Consider the following 15,472-nt stretch of genomic DNA (forward strand, 5'->3'; position numbering starts at 1 on the left):
AGATGTTCAAATGAGCTACTAATATAATAGAAAATCAAAGATTCAAAGACCCCAATTCAATCAGAAATTGACTTCTAATTCCAGTCACTGCTCAGCTTTGGAGGGTGGAGGGGGAGATAGGATGTGCGTGCGAGTGTGTGTTTTTAAACCTTAAGCAAAACAACGATGGAGATTTCATCCAGCAACACAACAGGAACCTCTGTTTCTATACAAAGGAAAGCTGAATTGCCCAAGCAGAAAATCTACAAAATAAAAATCTTTAAAGGGAAGCTGAAGAATAAATAAAACTGGCATTTTTAAATAAAACCAAACAATCCTTGAAAATATTAGGAAACATTTTTATAAAAAAATACTGGAAGAAATATCACTATTCAACACTTCACAAGACATTTATAAAAGTTCAGTAGATGAGAAGTACAAGACACCTAGAGCCAAATTCTAGCCCAGATGAAGTCCATAGCAAAATCCTCTGGACTGTAGTGAGGCCAGGATTTATTCATATGCATCAAGTACTGTACAACCAGTTTACAGAGCTGGCTTTTCTACGAACAAATACCACACAGCTGCAACACGTGTGAATCACTTTCTCTTTAGAAGCTGTATTCTGGAGATGATTTCCTATAAGACGTTCTCGGCACCTCATCACTTACTGTTTAAAGATCCGCTGGCAAAGCAAAGCTAAAACACGATTTTTCAGTTACTGAACATAGTGTTTACAAGGTGAAATGTATCCAGATTTCTCTAGAAGCGCTTTTCATGGCTTTCTCCCCTTTCTCCAAATACTACCTCAATGGGGCTGTTTCAGTATTCATACTGAATTTACTGTAATAAAACTTGGCTTTCCCTAGTCATGAACAACACAGTTAACAAGCACTGGGCAAGACTCTCTACTTAAAAACAATACATGTCTATGTAAACAGAAGTTCTAGATCAAATATGGATCACTGCCACTTTCTGCTTTCCGTGAAGCATTAGAAAGAAGTGACAACATAGAATTGTTTCTTGTTTTTCAATCCAAACAGCAAAGATAAAAGTGTTTTAAATATATCTGACAAGTCAAAAATAAAAATACTAGAAAATTACTCCCAGGAATGAGTGGGGAAATTTAAAACAAATAGAAAAAATAGAGCTCTATTTATTCAATATTACACCAGTTTACTTATGAATCTAGGGGAGGAAGAAAGAGATGCCAGTATGGACAGCTTTTTTCCTTCCATAAATACAATGCAAGTCTATATCATCATCATGCAAAATCAAATTGCATTTCTGAGTCCTGACCCATTATATTGGCAAAAGAAACTAATATCTACATGAAGTATAAAGGGTGATTTGTTCAGAGTTTAAAGGGAAGTGTTAAAGTAAAAAAAAAATTAAAAAAATAGTTTTTTAAATTGAAAAAGATCAAAGCAAATGACTCCTCTTCAATTCTTATTCACAGCTTGGGAAGATAACCTCTTCTTGATGTTCCCAGTCTGCTCTGCCATCCTTCCTGGTGAATGAAAGCTGTCAGAAGGCATTTTAGCTCTTTGCCATCAGATTCTGTATCCCATCTGCCAAGTACAGTGATGTGCTAAATGCGGGCAGGCAAAGTATCTGAAACTGCTTGCAGAAAGCATAAGCAATTAAAAAAAAAGTCATCTTGACCCTAGTTGCTGGAATGACTCCCCTTAGTAAAAACAAGACTTAAAAAAAAGATACAGAGAAAAAAAGGCATAGGACCAGAGAGAGAACTAATGACTCAAATGAAATCAGCGTGGGGGAAAACCACCCCGGTGAGTGCCTCCACGGCCCCCTCTGAATCCACCTCTTTCACCTCGGAAATTAGTTCTATTTCTTTCTCTGCCTCTCTCTCCCCGACCAGCTGAAGTTCCGCCTCTTCCTCCTCCTCTGGGTGCTCCACCTCCTCGGTCTGACTTGGATTTTGGAGGTGGAGATTTAGGTCGAAGTCTCTCAATCTCTTCCGTACAACCAGTGAGATGAGAATTTGGAGCAGTGAAATATGAGGCATAGGTTTCTGCATTGAAATTACTGTTTGTGAGAGTGGGTCCCACGGTCAGCCAGCCTAAAGAAAATAAAAACCCACACAAGGTAGAAGATTAGCAAGAGCAACAAACTAAATGTTATGCTTTAAGGACATACTCAATTTTCTTAACATCTTTGTGTGGATGTTAACCAAAGGTCTAAGTTGACAGCAATGTTTTCTGAAAAACAATTCTGTTAGGTCTATGAGAAGCCGTGTGAACTCTTCTTAAAAATAGAAATGTGCATGGGAAAGTTGCCAACTTGTGGAAACATGAACATTTCAGTTTGAAATGTACACCAGTATCAATACCAAGGCAGGCGAGGTAATATCTTTTCTTGGACAAACTTCTACTGGTGAGAGACAAGCTTTTGAGATTCACAGAGCTCTTCTCTTTCATTAACAGAAATTGGTCCAATAAAAGATATCACCTCACCCGCCTTGCATGTCTCATATCCTGGGATAAATACAGCTACAGAAACACTGCAAACAACTGGGCTGAAAAGGCATGTATGTGAATGTGTAGTCCTCATATTAACTAATTTATGTAAAAATGAAGATATCAGTCAGGGAAAATGAAGTTACCAGAAAGACATTGAAGAGTAAGAATGCACCTCATGATTCTACAAGCTAAATAAGTTGCCCAGTATTTTACTCACCAAAGAATTCCTGAAAATGGAACTTACAATTAAACATCACTTACAAATAAAAAAGATGGGGCTTAATGGACTCAGTGCCAGCAGCAAGGAACAAATTAAAATCTGAGCTCTAATACTGACTTCCTGGCCTTTGCAAAAGTCAACTAAAAGTTTGCATCACTGACCCCAGCTCCCAATTTTAAAATAGGGAATAAAAATACTAGGTTAGGTTTACAATAGGGATGCAAAATCCCTATCAGTTAACCTGCTAAATGTTAGGTTAACATTAATTATCTTACCCATTACAAAGATAGCTTCCCCAATTATCACCTCTAATATCATTAGCTCACAGACATTTTCCTTCCCCTCTGCCCCCCATTCCTCTTCTGTTCTTAAATTTGATTTGTCCTTTTCATATGTGTTCACTTTTTTTTTTAAATTGTATCCTTTGGTATATATGGTTGTGACAATTTTCTTCCACTATTTGATCTGAGGAAGTGGGTCTGGCCCACGAAAGCTCATCACCTAATAAACCATCTTGTTAGTCTTTAAAGTGTTACATAGTCCTGTTTTTTGTTTCAGCTACACCAGACTAACACGGCTACATTTCTATCACAGGTTAACCTAATGTTTATCTAGTTAACTAAGCAGAATCCTGAGCAGGGGACCACTCCAATCCGGCTGAAGCAGCCACCAGCCATGCAGGGCCAGCTCACATCCCTAACCACCAGTCATGTGGGGCTGACTGGCAGGGCTGGCTCCTGTCCCAGCCTCCAACCGCATGGACGGTGGCCCCACACAGGGGTCCAGTGGGCAAGGACAGCTCTTAGGAAACCAGTTAACTATTACCTGGTAAGCATCACCCCATAAAGATGATATTAACCGGTTACCCGCTCACATCCCTAGTTTACAGCTGTCAGAGTGTTGTAAGAATTTCTTAGCAGTTGTTTGAAAAGCATTCTGAAAATGAAAAATGTTACTTAAATGCTAATCATCACTGGCAAGTAACAGTGTGCTCTGCTAATTTTTGTCATTGCCTGAATTAACAAAAGAGAGGTGCCACTGTTAGTCTAGTGAGCCAATCATATCATCATTAATTCCAAAGAACATGAGGGCCTTATCACTAGCTTAAAACACAGAAACAGCCCACTAGGTGAAGATACCATGAGATGAACTAAGTTACGTGAATCTCTGCAGTACTGACAGAAAGAAGCCTCAAGGGCACAATGTTGTCTCTTTCTCAAAGACATATATAACGAACCAAATGAAGATTGAGGCCACCATATAGAGAACATTAGAAGGCTGGCTAGATATAATAAAAGCTGGTTAGTCATTTATGTAACAAGTTATTGGGGAAGCCAGACTACAGTTTTGGAAAGGGCTCAGAATGCACTGTTTTCTGTTGTATCATTCTCCTTTCAACCTTAAATGGACTAACTTTGTTTTTATAAGCAAGCCTTACCTCTTATAAATGGCATAACACGTCTAACTAATGTAATACACTTTCCTAGTTTATTCAAACAAAGTCACTTCCATTTAGTCCAATACATTGTTTAAATGAGAAAGATACTTAGAGTCAAATCACAGCTTGGAAGTTTCCCTGAAAATATGCATCTTTTTAATAAATGTGTTACTATCCTGAACAAGTTGTTTTAATATCCAAAGCTCAGACTAATGAGATAGACAATCTCATTAGCACAGTCATTAACCAGGGAATGACAAACAGTGAAAGTAAAAGCAAGAGTTAGCTGATTTTAACCATTTTAAGAATATTGCCAGATAGCAACCATTCCTCTGGCAACAAAAATGTTTTTGAAAACTAAATAAAGTCAGTTGTCAAAATCCAATTTGTATTATGCCCTATAATGATAAAATACCATCTACTAGTGGTGTGAAATTTGGTAAAAGTGTGCACAAGAATGAATTTTATTCTACGTCAATATATTTTTCCTAATGAAACTGCATTTCATATAGGAAAGTGATGAAAGGAAGGGTCCAGGGCAGAGGAAATGTGCAAGACTCTAAACAAAGGAACCTCTGAAAGTGTGATGCAAGCACTGGTAATTTCTAGACTAGTCACATAGTAGATATTCTAGTTTTAGATTTGGAGCTGCTACAGGGATGTGTTTTAAAGTGCTGGCAATACCATTCAAGCTCGGACAGCTATTCAAATTAGAGTTAAAATAGCTTTTGAACAAGATGGCCCTGATAAGATGTAAAAGATGGTTCTGACAAGATACCAGTCATAGTATTTTATCTGACATTAGCTCAGCAATAATGAGTAAGGCCACTTAGAGCTGGTGAGGATGTCTTCCGTATGTTTAAAGGAAGGCATTTCTCCCTTCTCTAAAAGCAATGGCTGACGCTTTCCAGATTTAGCTTCTTTTTAGTGATTGCCTGCTTGGTTGGTGATGTGGGAGGAAATCTGTTCTTAATTTATTTGAAATCTAACACCGACCCAGGACATATCTGTCTAAAAAGCTCTTTAGGATATTCACACTAATTAGAATTTACAACCAGCAGCGAGTAGTATTTCCTGCATTGCACATGATGAAGACATTCACTTTCCAAAGCTGCTATGGAATCTGCTGTTGTAACTCTTTTTTAAAATGAATTCTGACAAGAGGGAAGACATCAAAATGGCTTTAAAAAAAAGGTATAATGTGTTTTTAGTTTTCCAAGTGAGAGCCTGAACTGTTTAAACACAGACAGTACACTAAAAAGATATTATGAGAAAGCTTGTAAGCTGGAGTCACAGCATTTTGTTCATTTTTGAAAGTAGACACAAATACCTGTACATTTATAAAAAAACAACTTACTGGTGAGCAGTGCTAAGTTGGATTCTTGATCTATTGCTATACCGCTCACTGATGGCCACATGAGCAGCAGCAGAAGGTATCGCCCTAGAAATAAAATAGCCAACACCCCACTCCAGCAAGGGAGGTGAAAGTACATCCCTTTTTTGTGTGCATAGTATTCCATCTACAGGTACAATCCTAATCCGCATTTGTAAGTGCCTCTCCTATTCTGATCAATAGTGAGGGGCAATAGCCCATGACTAATACTAGGATCTAATCCCTATGTTTCTTCACTGTTGGTAGAGGTCCCCAAATATACATGACTTCTTCCCACTTCACAATCACCAGGACCTTTTGTTTGCAAAATGGAAGTGTTCTGCCCAACGGTTCCTGCTGGATGAGCTCCATTTTGGAAACATCACTAAGAAATTTTCTGTTGGCCACAGCTTCGAGTCAAACAAGGATTACTGAAATCCATTTTATTGGAGTTTTTAAAGAGAACATGCTGTCTGTGACTAGTGCAGACCTAAGCAATATAAATGTACATTAGACTAAGGATATTAAATGCAATTATTTGGCTAATCGTATAGTTGATACAATTAGTCGATAAGCACCTCTGCAGAGCCACAGCAGGGGTAGCACCAGAGAAGTTGACTCGAGCCAGGACTGAGTAGTCCTAGCTCATGCCAGCTCCAGAGCCACCCCCCGCTACAGCTCTGCATTTTAAATGCTTCGTCCCGGCTGGCGCTGAGTCCAGCAGCCCCTATTCGCAGCAGACAGCCCTGGCCACCATGAACAGAGACTGCTCCGGCACCAGCCCCTGTTCATGGCAGCCAGGGCTGGCTGCAGACAGGGGCTGCCGCCTGAGCAGCCCTTGCCCGTGGCCAGCCCTCAGCACCACAAATGGGTTGTTTGGCGGCAAAAGCCGCTGTCCACAGGGAGGCCCAGCTCCCTGCTGGGATCCCTGCGAACAGGGGCTGCTTCGCTGCTGTGGGGGAGGAGAAGGGAAGGCAGAGCCCCAGAGATGGTGCTGGGGGGAACTTGCTTTTAAGCTGGCTCCTCCCAACACTAGTTCCTGTCTCCCCCCCCCACTGAGGCAAAGGGGGAGAGGGGGAGGCGCTGTAGAGAGTACAGGGCGAGCAGAGACTGCTTGAGTCCCCGCTTGCCCTGTACTCCCTATGGCACTTCTGCTTTTGAAATGTACAAATACTGTAGCTTCACAGAAAGCACCCGCAGTGGGAACTGAAACGGTCCCTGCTCGTACTGTTTTCCCTGCTGTGCCTCTGCCTCCACTTCCCCTCACAGACACAGTGCTGGGGGGGAGGGGGGAGGGAAATCGGCTTTACCAGTTTCCCCCCAGCACCGGCTCCTGCTCCCTCCCCCTTGCTGCCTCTCTCTGATAGAGCTAGCAGGGGGGAGGAGATGGGAGGTTTGAAATTCCACCTTATGTTGAAGTTATGAAGGGAGGGACAATTAGATTAAATGAACTTCAACCTATTTGACAAAACAGAACACCTGCCTGGTCGGATTGTACTATCCCTTCCAAAGAGATGAAGGCGTCTTCTTCCAAGGCAGAAATGTTCAATGATGTGAAAAATCTCTACAGGCTTTTCTATGTTGCCAATCTCAGGCTCTTCTGTGATAATTAAGTCAATATCAACATTAGCATGGATGAAGTCACCATCTGTACTGCGGCGGACTGTTCCTTTAATTCCCATAAGGCAGTGTTCCTAGACAGAACAAGAAAAACCATTACAGAGGGTGTCTCATCATGAAGGATACTTAAGCCCAATACAAACTATATAAGTACAATGCAATCATTTCTAAATCAGAGGACGACATCAACTGACTAGTGCTCAGCACAAGTTTAGGAAATGTTCTACAAAAACTACATGGCAGGCCCCTATCTTTAAGATAAATTACAAAGGACTAACTCAACATGAACAGGTTTTAAGGTCTTAAAAAAAGAATGAAACAAAGAACAAAGGTAACAAGAACCCTTCTAAAACAATGAGAAGAGAAATCCTAATTTAAAGAGTTTCTGATTGTGTCCATTTTCTGACAGTCAAACTGTCCTGTTAATCAAATTATTCAGGGTCCAAATAGGAATTTATTATAGATTCTAAAGCTGTTTCAAATTACTACTAAAAGGGAAGAGTCATGAAGAGGTATAAGATGGAAAAGAGTCCTTAGATTATCTCTTGAATCCATAAGGAGTACAAGATGGTGCTACAAATAATACCGAGTCAGACAACTCAATGTCCCTCTCCCCCTCCCCCCACTGCACTGGCACAAACATTAAACTAAATCATGATGCTAACAGAGGAGCTACAAAAGGGGAACCTCCTTATTGGGTAGAAGATGAAACGAGGGCTGTGCATACTAATGTCACATGTGAAATTCTTCTGTGAGCACTACACTCAAATGAGCAGTTCTTCTCAGATCATAAAACACTAATTTATTAAGCATTACCCAATGGTTCGCAAAAAATCGCAGTGTATAATCATTTCCAGATTTTTGGCAGAAGGGTTGGGGTTAGAGAGTGACTGTGAAAAAGCAAAGAAAACTGATCTAGCCAACATATTGAGCTTTCTGACAGCACTTTAGTTTTAGATTTCACCATTTCTCAGACAAATACTCAAGTAGACTAAGACAAAGCACAAAGGATGGCTAGACAAATTACCCATCAGGTCATACCTGGGGCTTACCAGCATATCAGTGAAAAACAATCTTTCTAACATGGGAAATACAGTTTACAAATGCCTCTGCTTTACAATATATTTAAATGAAACAACCTACACCAAGAGATATTAATTTCTTGTCTTAAGTATGACACATGATACTGTAGAGAAAACACTACCTTTTCCACAATCGATAGAGAATATGAATTTGGCCATCTGACAGATGCAAATAAAATTGTCTCTTATGTCTCACATTTTCTTGTTATATATTCCGACACCAACATTGTTATAAAATTCATGTATATACAACATTACACAGGAAAATTCTCAAGTTACCAGCACTCAATAATGTAACTCTGACAAAACTAAATTAAGATCAACCTTATCTCCAATGTACATAAAAGCTTTAAATCCTTAGTCACAAAAAAATTGTAAAATATCTCACCTTTAACAGCTACCATACACAGTAAATAATACTCACCCACACCTATCCCCTATTTACATTAAATGCATATAAACTCCTGGTACAAATCCCATTCAGGTCACAGAAATGCAAGTAAGATTAAAGCTCAAAGAGCAATAATCATTGAGATTCAGCTTAATGATCCACCCATGTCAATTTGATGATCAGGTCAGTGAAGTTTTAAATTGTTAAGTCAAGATTTGAGACATAGCTCCTTATAACCACTCCCACAAATCTGTTCTAACTACTATGTAAAACAGTTCCTAGAGACTGTGGCATATTTATATCACTGCAACTCTCACAATGTTAAGTTTTCTAACCTATAAGCTACTCTTACTACTACTCATTCAAGACATCTAATTTGGTCTACATCATCAAGTACATGTTTAATTTGAACCAAAGTTTAATATGCATGCATATGCATTGAAAAGCCTCTTCCTTTTAAGGCACTAGGAGATAACTGCCATACACCTGTATCCTTAAGGTCCATGTTCCTTAAAAAAAAGGTAGAAGAGCATGCCTATGTATGTTTTTCAACATCATTTTTACTGTAAGAGATTAGCAATGTGCTTTTAGAGTGCCCATGTCAATTTATCATTAAAAGCTTTAAAAACAGTAAACATCTTTAAATTAATGAATACTCACGTTGTACAGTCAAACTAAGTAATTCAAACAAAAGCAAATGTTCCCAAAAATCCTGTTGCCATTCTGATTTAGAAGGAAGTTTGTAACTAGTGTGCTCCAGAATTAAATAAATCAGTTTCTATACAGGACTAATGTAAATCCCAACCCAATTTCCATCTATCATTTGAGCAAATAATTAGAGGAAACATTTGTGAAGCCAGCATTTGCTCACACAACATGCATCATTTACATTTCAATGATGAGTTTATAAATTTTGACAAGCTAAAGTTAAAACACAATCAACTCTAGCAAGAGGTAAGTGCAATGAAAGCAATACAAACTTGTATCCCATTTTCATCATCTTAGGGACGGCTGATAGAATGGGAAGCATTTCTAAGAACCCTCTTGAGATTTGAATGAAGAACATACGATTGCATATTTAATCAAACTGAGTAAAGATTCTAGAACTGTTAAGAAATTAAATACCAACTCTGTGAAAACCAATCTATTGAAGAAAATAAGAGAAATCTAAAACCCTAGCACCTATTTTTTTGAAACTACAGAGGCCACTAATTGCAACCCAACATCTGGTGTTTGTTTAGATCAACTGAGAGGGGAGGAGGCACATTCAGATAGACCTGTACCTTTGTTCTTTGGAAAACAGCTTTAGGGTCCAAAGTCTTGGTCTTCCCAGGATTGTTTTTATTTGTTTTAATCCAACAAATATCTTCACATCGTCTGTAACCCCACTTGCGTAGACACTAAAATATTTCAAACAAAAATAGACACAAAGATGCTTGTATTATATCAAATACTGAAATAATGTATTTAAGGTTGACTTTGTAAGATATACTATAATAGGTTTGTCTTCTGTACTTGTTTAAAGGAAGGGGTCAAGCTTCAATATATAAAACATATATCTCCACACTTTTACCATGTTCTGAAATCAAGTTTCGTAGTAGGGATGTTAACTGGCAAAATTTCCTCTAAGCTACATGGCTGCGCAACTATGCAGCTATTTTCTGAGCCACACACAGAGGCAGGGCATCTATAAAGAGCAGCTAAAGGCTGCTCAGTGCTGAACAGAAGAGCTCCCAGAGCAGAAAAGCAGAAGAGATAAGCAGCCAAGATAAGGAGGCAATAAGTGTGTGTGGGGAGGGGGGAAGAGAGTCATTAATTAATTGGCTTGAGGGAAAATCAGAGGGAGGGAAAGTTTGGAGAGTCCTATCTGGGGGGGGCCAGGGGCGGGAGGGCAGGCAGAAGCCTAGCAGACTCTTCAACCCTCCTGGGCTGGGAAGGGGGAGCTAAGGGGCAGACTGTATGGGGTAGGTGGAGGAAAAGAGGGGGTGGGTAGGTGCTGGCATCTGTGAAGTGGTGGCATGGGGCAGTTTGTTTTGGGTGTCAACTTGCTGCCCCCGTGCTCCGCATCTTCCTGGTCTGCTGGTGACCAGCAGACCAGGGAGGCGGGGAGCAAAGCCGCGGAGGACCCGGCGGCGGGACCGCGGTGCGTCTCAGTCCGCCGCCCGCGTCTCCCTGGTCTGCTGGGGGGGGGGGGGCGCACTAGCTGTGCCCCCCCTCCCCCCCCCAGCAGACCAGGCTTTTCTCCGGACGCCTGTGGCAGAGCAGTTTCAACAGGCTGAATCTGGACGCCAGTTCGTACATACAGATTCAACTTAAGAACCTCAGGCGCCTCCAAGTCAGCTGCTGCTGAAACTGATCAGTGGCTGATTCCAGGAAGCCCGGGGCAGAGCAACTCTGCCTCGGGCTTCCTGTAGTCAGCGCTGGTCAGTTTCAGCAGCGGCTGAATCAGGATGCCTGGGGCAGAGCAGCTGGGGTGCTGCTGGGTTGGTCCAGTAGCGCCGAGGAGCGGAGCTACTGGAGCAACCCAGCAGCACCCCAGCTGCTCTGCCCCAGGCGCCCCCAAGTCAGCCGCTGCTGAAATTGACCAGCGCTGACTACAGGAAGCCCGAGGCAGAGTTGCTCTGCCCCGGGCTTCCTGGAATCAGCCACTGATCAGTTTCAGCAGCAGCTGACTTGGGGGCGCCTGAGGTTCTTAAGTTGAATCTGTATGTACGAACTGGCGTCCAGATTCAGCCTGTTGAAACTGATCAGCGGCTGATTCCAGGAAGCCCGGGGCAGAGCAACTCTGCCTCAGGCTTCCTGTAGTCAGCCGCTGGTCAGTTTCAGCAGCGGCTGAATCTGGATGCCAGTTCCAACTTACATACAGATTCAACTTAAGAACAAACCTACAGTCCCTATCTTGTACGTAACCCGGGGACTGCCTGTACATTAATTTACAACTCAGTACAGCATTTTACAACATCTAAGAGGTTTATTTTAGATAACTTGATTAATTTAGGAAATAGTACATAATACTCATTACCTGCATCAAACTGCAGATTCAGCAGCAGTACATTAGAAATGGTAAGAATGAAATTACACACAATAGCATTTGTCTCCCGCTCTCAATAATTTACCTGCGGGACAATAGAGTGATGTCATCACAACACTCTGAGTCCCATCTGCCTCCTTCCACCCTCCCTAGTGTTCAGGAGCCAGGGTCGTACCACAGCCTCGTCACACGCCTCCCCCCCCCCTTCCCCAGCAGCGGCAGGGGGATGAGCACAGAGCCTGGCAAGGTATTGGCCTGCCCCTCCCCTCACCACCTGGCAGCCAGGGGGGAGAGCAAGAGGCTGGCGAGGCCTCGGCCCAGCCCTCCGCCCTGGTGGCTGGGGAAAGAGAGCCCCTTGGCCCTCCTCATTGGCTGGGGGGTAGGGGAGGAGAGTGGGGCTGGCACGGCCCAGAGGGCGGGACGGGAGGAAGGGGCTAGATCCGGGGCTGGTGCAACCTGGGCCCTGCCCAACAGCTGGGGAGGGGAAGAGGACAATTTAGGGTTGGCACTTCTTAGCTGGTCCCCCTGGCAGCTGAGGGGAGAGCCAGGGCTGCCTACCTCCAGAGAGAGGGTGGTTGGTGACCATAAGAAACAGGGGGTGCAGCCCCCTAGTATTTTATTGAATATTAAATGTTACATATATGTTTCACTTTTGTAATTGCAGCTGTCTCCTGAGTTGCCAGTTGATGTCTGTCCTTAAACTTTTTTTTTAATTTTCAAATTTTATTAACTCTAAGCAGACAAGTCCTCAAAACACTAAATGAACAGTGTCCTTATAACTTCTACAACTAACTCTTTTATGTTATTTCATTCTTGCAGCTAGAACCTGTATCATCTTCTTGCATTGCTTATACTTGACACATTTTCCTTTTTACCCACAGACTGAGTTTCTTCAAATATTCCCAAATAGGGTCTCTCTCTTATGACCAAAAGTCGTGACAGTTTTTCTATGGCAAAACTGTGGGGGAATATAAGAAGCTGTGTGCGTGCTGAATATGGTCTTCCCTTTTTTCCTTCCCGTCCACTCCAATTCTCTTTTCTATGCTGTCTCCATGCTTTCCTATATGTTGTCTCTGTCTTTAAGATAATGTCTTAACTAACTCCTCTGCCATCATTAGTCCAAACCAACCATCACGTAAGTAGAGAAGAAAAACAATCCTGTACAGCCTGTTTCTTTCTTTGCACGTATTACGTTAGTCTGCTAAGAAACAGAAATTGAAAGGCCAGAACTTTCAAGAAGCAAGAGCTGCACAGACTAGAGCCATTAATTCATTTTTATGAGACTGTAGGTGCAGGATGTTTGTGATGAAATATAATTGCAATTTTTAGATAAGAAGTTTAGTATTTTATTGATTTTTTTTTTAAATCTGAATTTTGATTTTAAAAAGTCATTGATTTTTAACCACCCTGGCTCTGTTCAGCTAAGGAAGCTACACTGCAAGAGATGAAAGATTTTAAAGCTCAAAAATGTTTCTACAGGGATCAGAATAAAAGATATATGGTAAATAAGAGTATGCCTGAATTTAGGGTAGATACAGACACATTACTGCATAACAAAAAAAATTATACTACAACTTTGTACACCTCACTAAAAATATCACTAAGAGCTTAAACTCAACTTAAAAAAAAAATAAAGCTAACAGAGTTTATTCTAGTTCACTGAAAAACTAACATTCTGCTGCTATTTGTTTAGATTTCTGCACAGTGACGTAATCATCTAGAACTGTGGTTCTCAACTGGTGGTCCATGGTGACTTTTTTGGAGGTCCACAGGAACATTGTCCAAAGTCACACGGCGTTAGCAGGCGCCACCGTTAGGCTGTTTTACGCCTTGTTCACAAGCACGCGGTGCATCACCCATAGCGTCACCTAGGACGCAACCGTGTTGTTTTGCCAGTAACTTCTGTCTGAGGCTCTGAGCATCAGCATAGCTGCTGCCGTCGTACTGAACGGTTGCTGGGTCGTTCGTCTTGTGCTACACGTGCTGGAGGTGGTCCATGAAAATTTTTTGATTGGCCTGGTGGTCCATGGACTGAAACAAGTTGAGAACCACTGATCTAGAATAAGGCACCCTACTATTACTGCAATCACATACAAACTAGAAATAAAAATATAATTTAGCTCTTTGGAGAACACAAACTGTATTCATCCTCAGATATTTACAATTACACATCAGGAAAACAAGTGTCTAAAGGATTAATTTCCCCTCTTTACCACTTATCGTAACAAAAAACCCTTCAGCATTTAAAACTGAAGTGTCTATGCAAAGCAAAGAGACCTTCATAGGCGACTTGCATGAATGTTTATTTTGTCTCAGCCTAGACTTAATTTAAAATATGTTCTTACCACTCTGCCAAGATCCAGACCCTCTCCTGAACCACACCACAGAAAAACAAAAGACCGTGAGGCTGCAATCTCTTCAATTTCCAGTTTCATAATCTACAAAAACAGAATGGGACAAAATGTTGCATCAAGAAGAACATTTACTGTATATTTAATACTGCTGTGTCAACCTTAAAATACATGTTTTTAGCATTTATCTAGATCAGGCATGGGGAACTTCAGGCCCTGCGGCAGAATGTTGCCCCTGGCTTGTCTGGATCTGGTCCCTAAGGTTCAGGGCTCCCCCCACCCCAGATTTGGGGAGCCTGCACGGACACTCCAACCACCACGGGCTGGAGCACACAAAATCTACTAGCCTGGGCCTCTCTAGACTCTGGTGTGCAAGGGGAATGTGGGGAGCACCCTTCTTTCGCTCAGCTGGGAGCACCAACTTTTGCAGTTGTGATGTGTGTGTATTTTGGGGGGGGGGGTGGTGTTTGGTTTTTTTTTTTTTTTTTTTTGCTTCTCACTTGTATGTAGTCCTCAACTGATTTTTCTGTGGGTCAGCAGCCCCCGACCCAAAAAAGTTTCCTCACCCCTGATCTAGATCCTCATTCTCTTCCCTAGTGCCACTTCAAATATATTTGCAGGAGAATGGACTATAAAATTATTTTATAATGTTTAACTGGTTAACCAACTAAGTGGAAGCCTGACTGGCTCTGCCAGCTTCCAGCCTGCACGCTGGGGCTAGGACTAGCGCTGGCTCCCAGCTCCCAGAGTAGCTCCTGCCTGTGGGCACCCAGGCCTGCCATGGACGGAGGCTACTCTGTGCAAGAGCAGCCTCTGTCCAGGGTGGGACTCCTGTGGGGCAGGAGCAACCCCTACCCATGACAGGCAGGGAGCTGCTCCAGCTCTCACCAGTTCATGGGAACCAGTAAACATCACCCACTTAGGGTGATGCTTATCAGTTAACCATTCAAATCCTTAGTTCCAATAAGAACAAAATAAATTCAAGAAAGATAGGTCCATCAATGGTTACTAGCCAGGATGGGCACGGATGATGTCCCTATCTTCAGTTTGCCAGAATGGGTAACAGGGGAAGGATCACTCCATTATTATTCCTTCTGTTCATTCCTTCTAAAGCACCTGGCACTGGCCACTGTTGAAGACAGGATACTGGGCTAGATGGATCTTTAGTCTGAACCAGTATGGACATTTTTATATAGAACCCAAATGTATCTGTCCCTTGCTGTAACTCACCAGATCACACTCTCCTTCCAGATCTGAGACAGAGCCCAGGAGTCCTGACTGTGTGTCTGTCTCTCCGCACAGAGTTAGTAACTAAGGGTATGTCTACACTACCCTTCTAGTTCGAACTAGGAGGGTAATGTAGGCATACCGCACTTGCAAATGAAGCCCGGGATTTGAATTTCCCAGGCTTCATTTGCATAAGCAGGGAGCTGCCATTTTTAAAACCCCGCTGGTTCGAACCCCGTGCAGCGCGGCTACACGGGGCACGAACTAGGCTTCCTAGT

At 42.1% G+C, this 15,472-nt stretch overlaps 1 protein-coding gene across 1 annotated transcript in view; it reads right to left on the reverse strand.

Moving 5' to 3' along the window:
• Positions 1-324: 324 nt before the first annotated feature.
• The window catches only part of METTL14 (methyltransferase 14, N6-adenosine-methyltransferase non-catalytic subunit), a 34,281-nt gene continuing 19,133 nt past the window's right edge, over positions 325-15,472 (reverse strand). Inside the window, exons 8-11 of the mRNA XM_006112610.5 lie at positions 13,962-14,054; positions 9,869-9,985; positions 6,976-7,186; positions 325-2,062 (exon numbers count right to left, since the gene is read on the reverse strand). Of these exons, the coding sequence (XP_006112672.1) occupies positions 1,749-2,062; positions 6,976-7,186; positions 9,869-9,985; positions 13,962-14,054 (735 nt within the window). The 3' untranslated portion in view covers positions 325-1,748. The remainder of the gene's footprint in view (positions 2,063-6,975; positions 7,187-9,868; positions 9,986-13,961; positions 14,055-15,472) is intronic.

This window comes from Pelodiscus sinensis, chromosome 4 (genome assembly GCF_052426305.1).
Source record: "Pelodiscus sinensis isolate ZL-2025 chromosome 4, ASM5242630v1, whole genome shotgun sequence".
Taxonomy (NCBI): Eukaryota; Metazoa; Chordata; order Testudines; family Trionychidae; genus Pelodiscus; species Pelodiscus sinensis.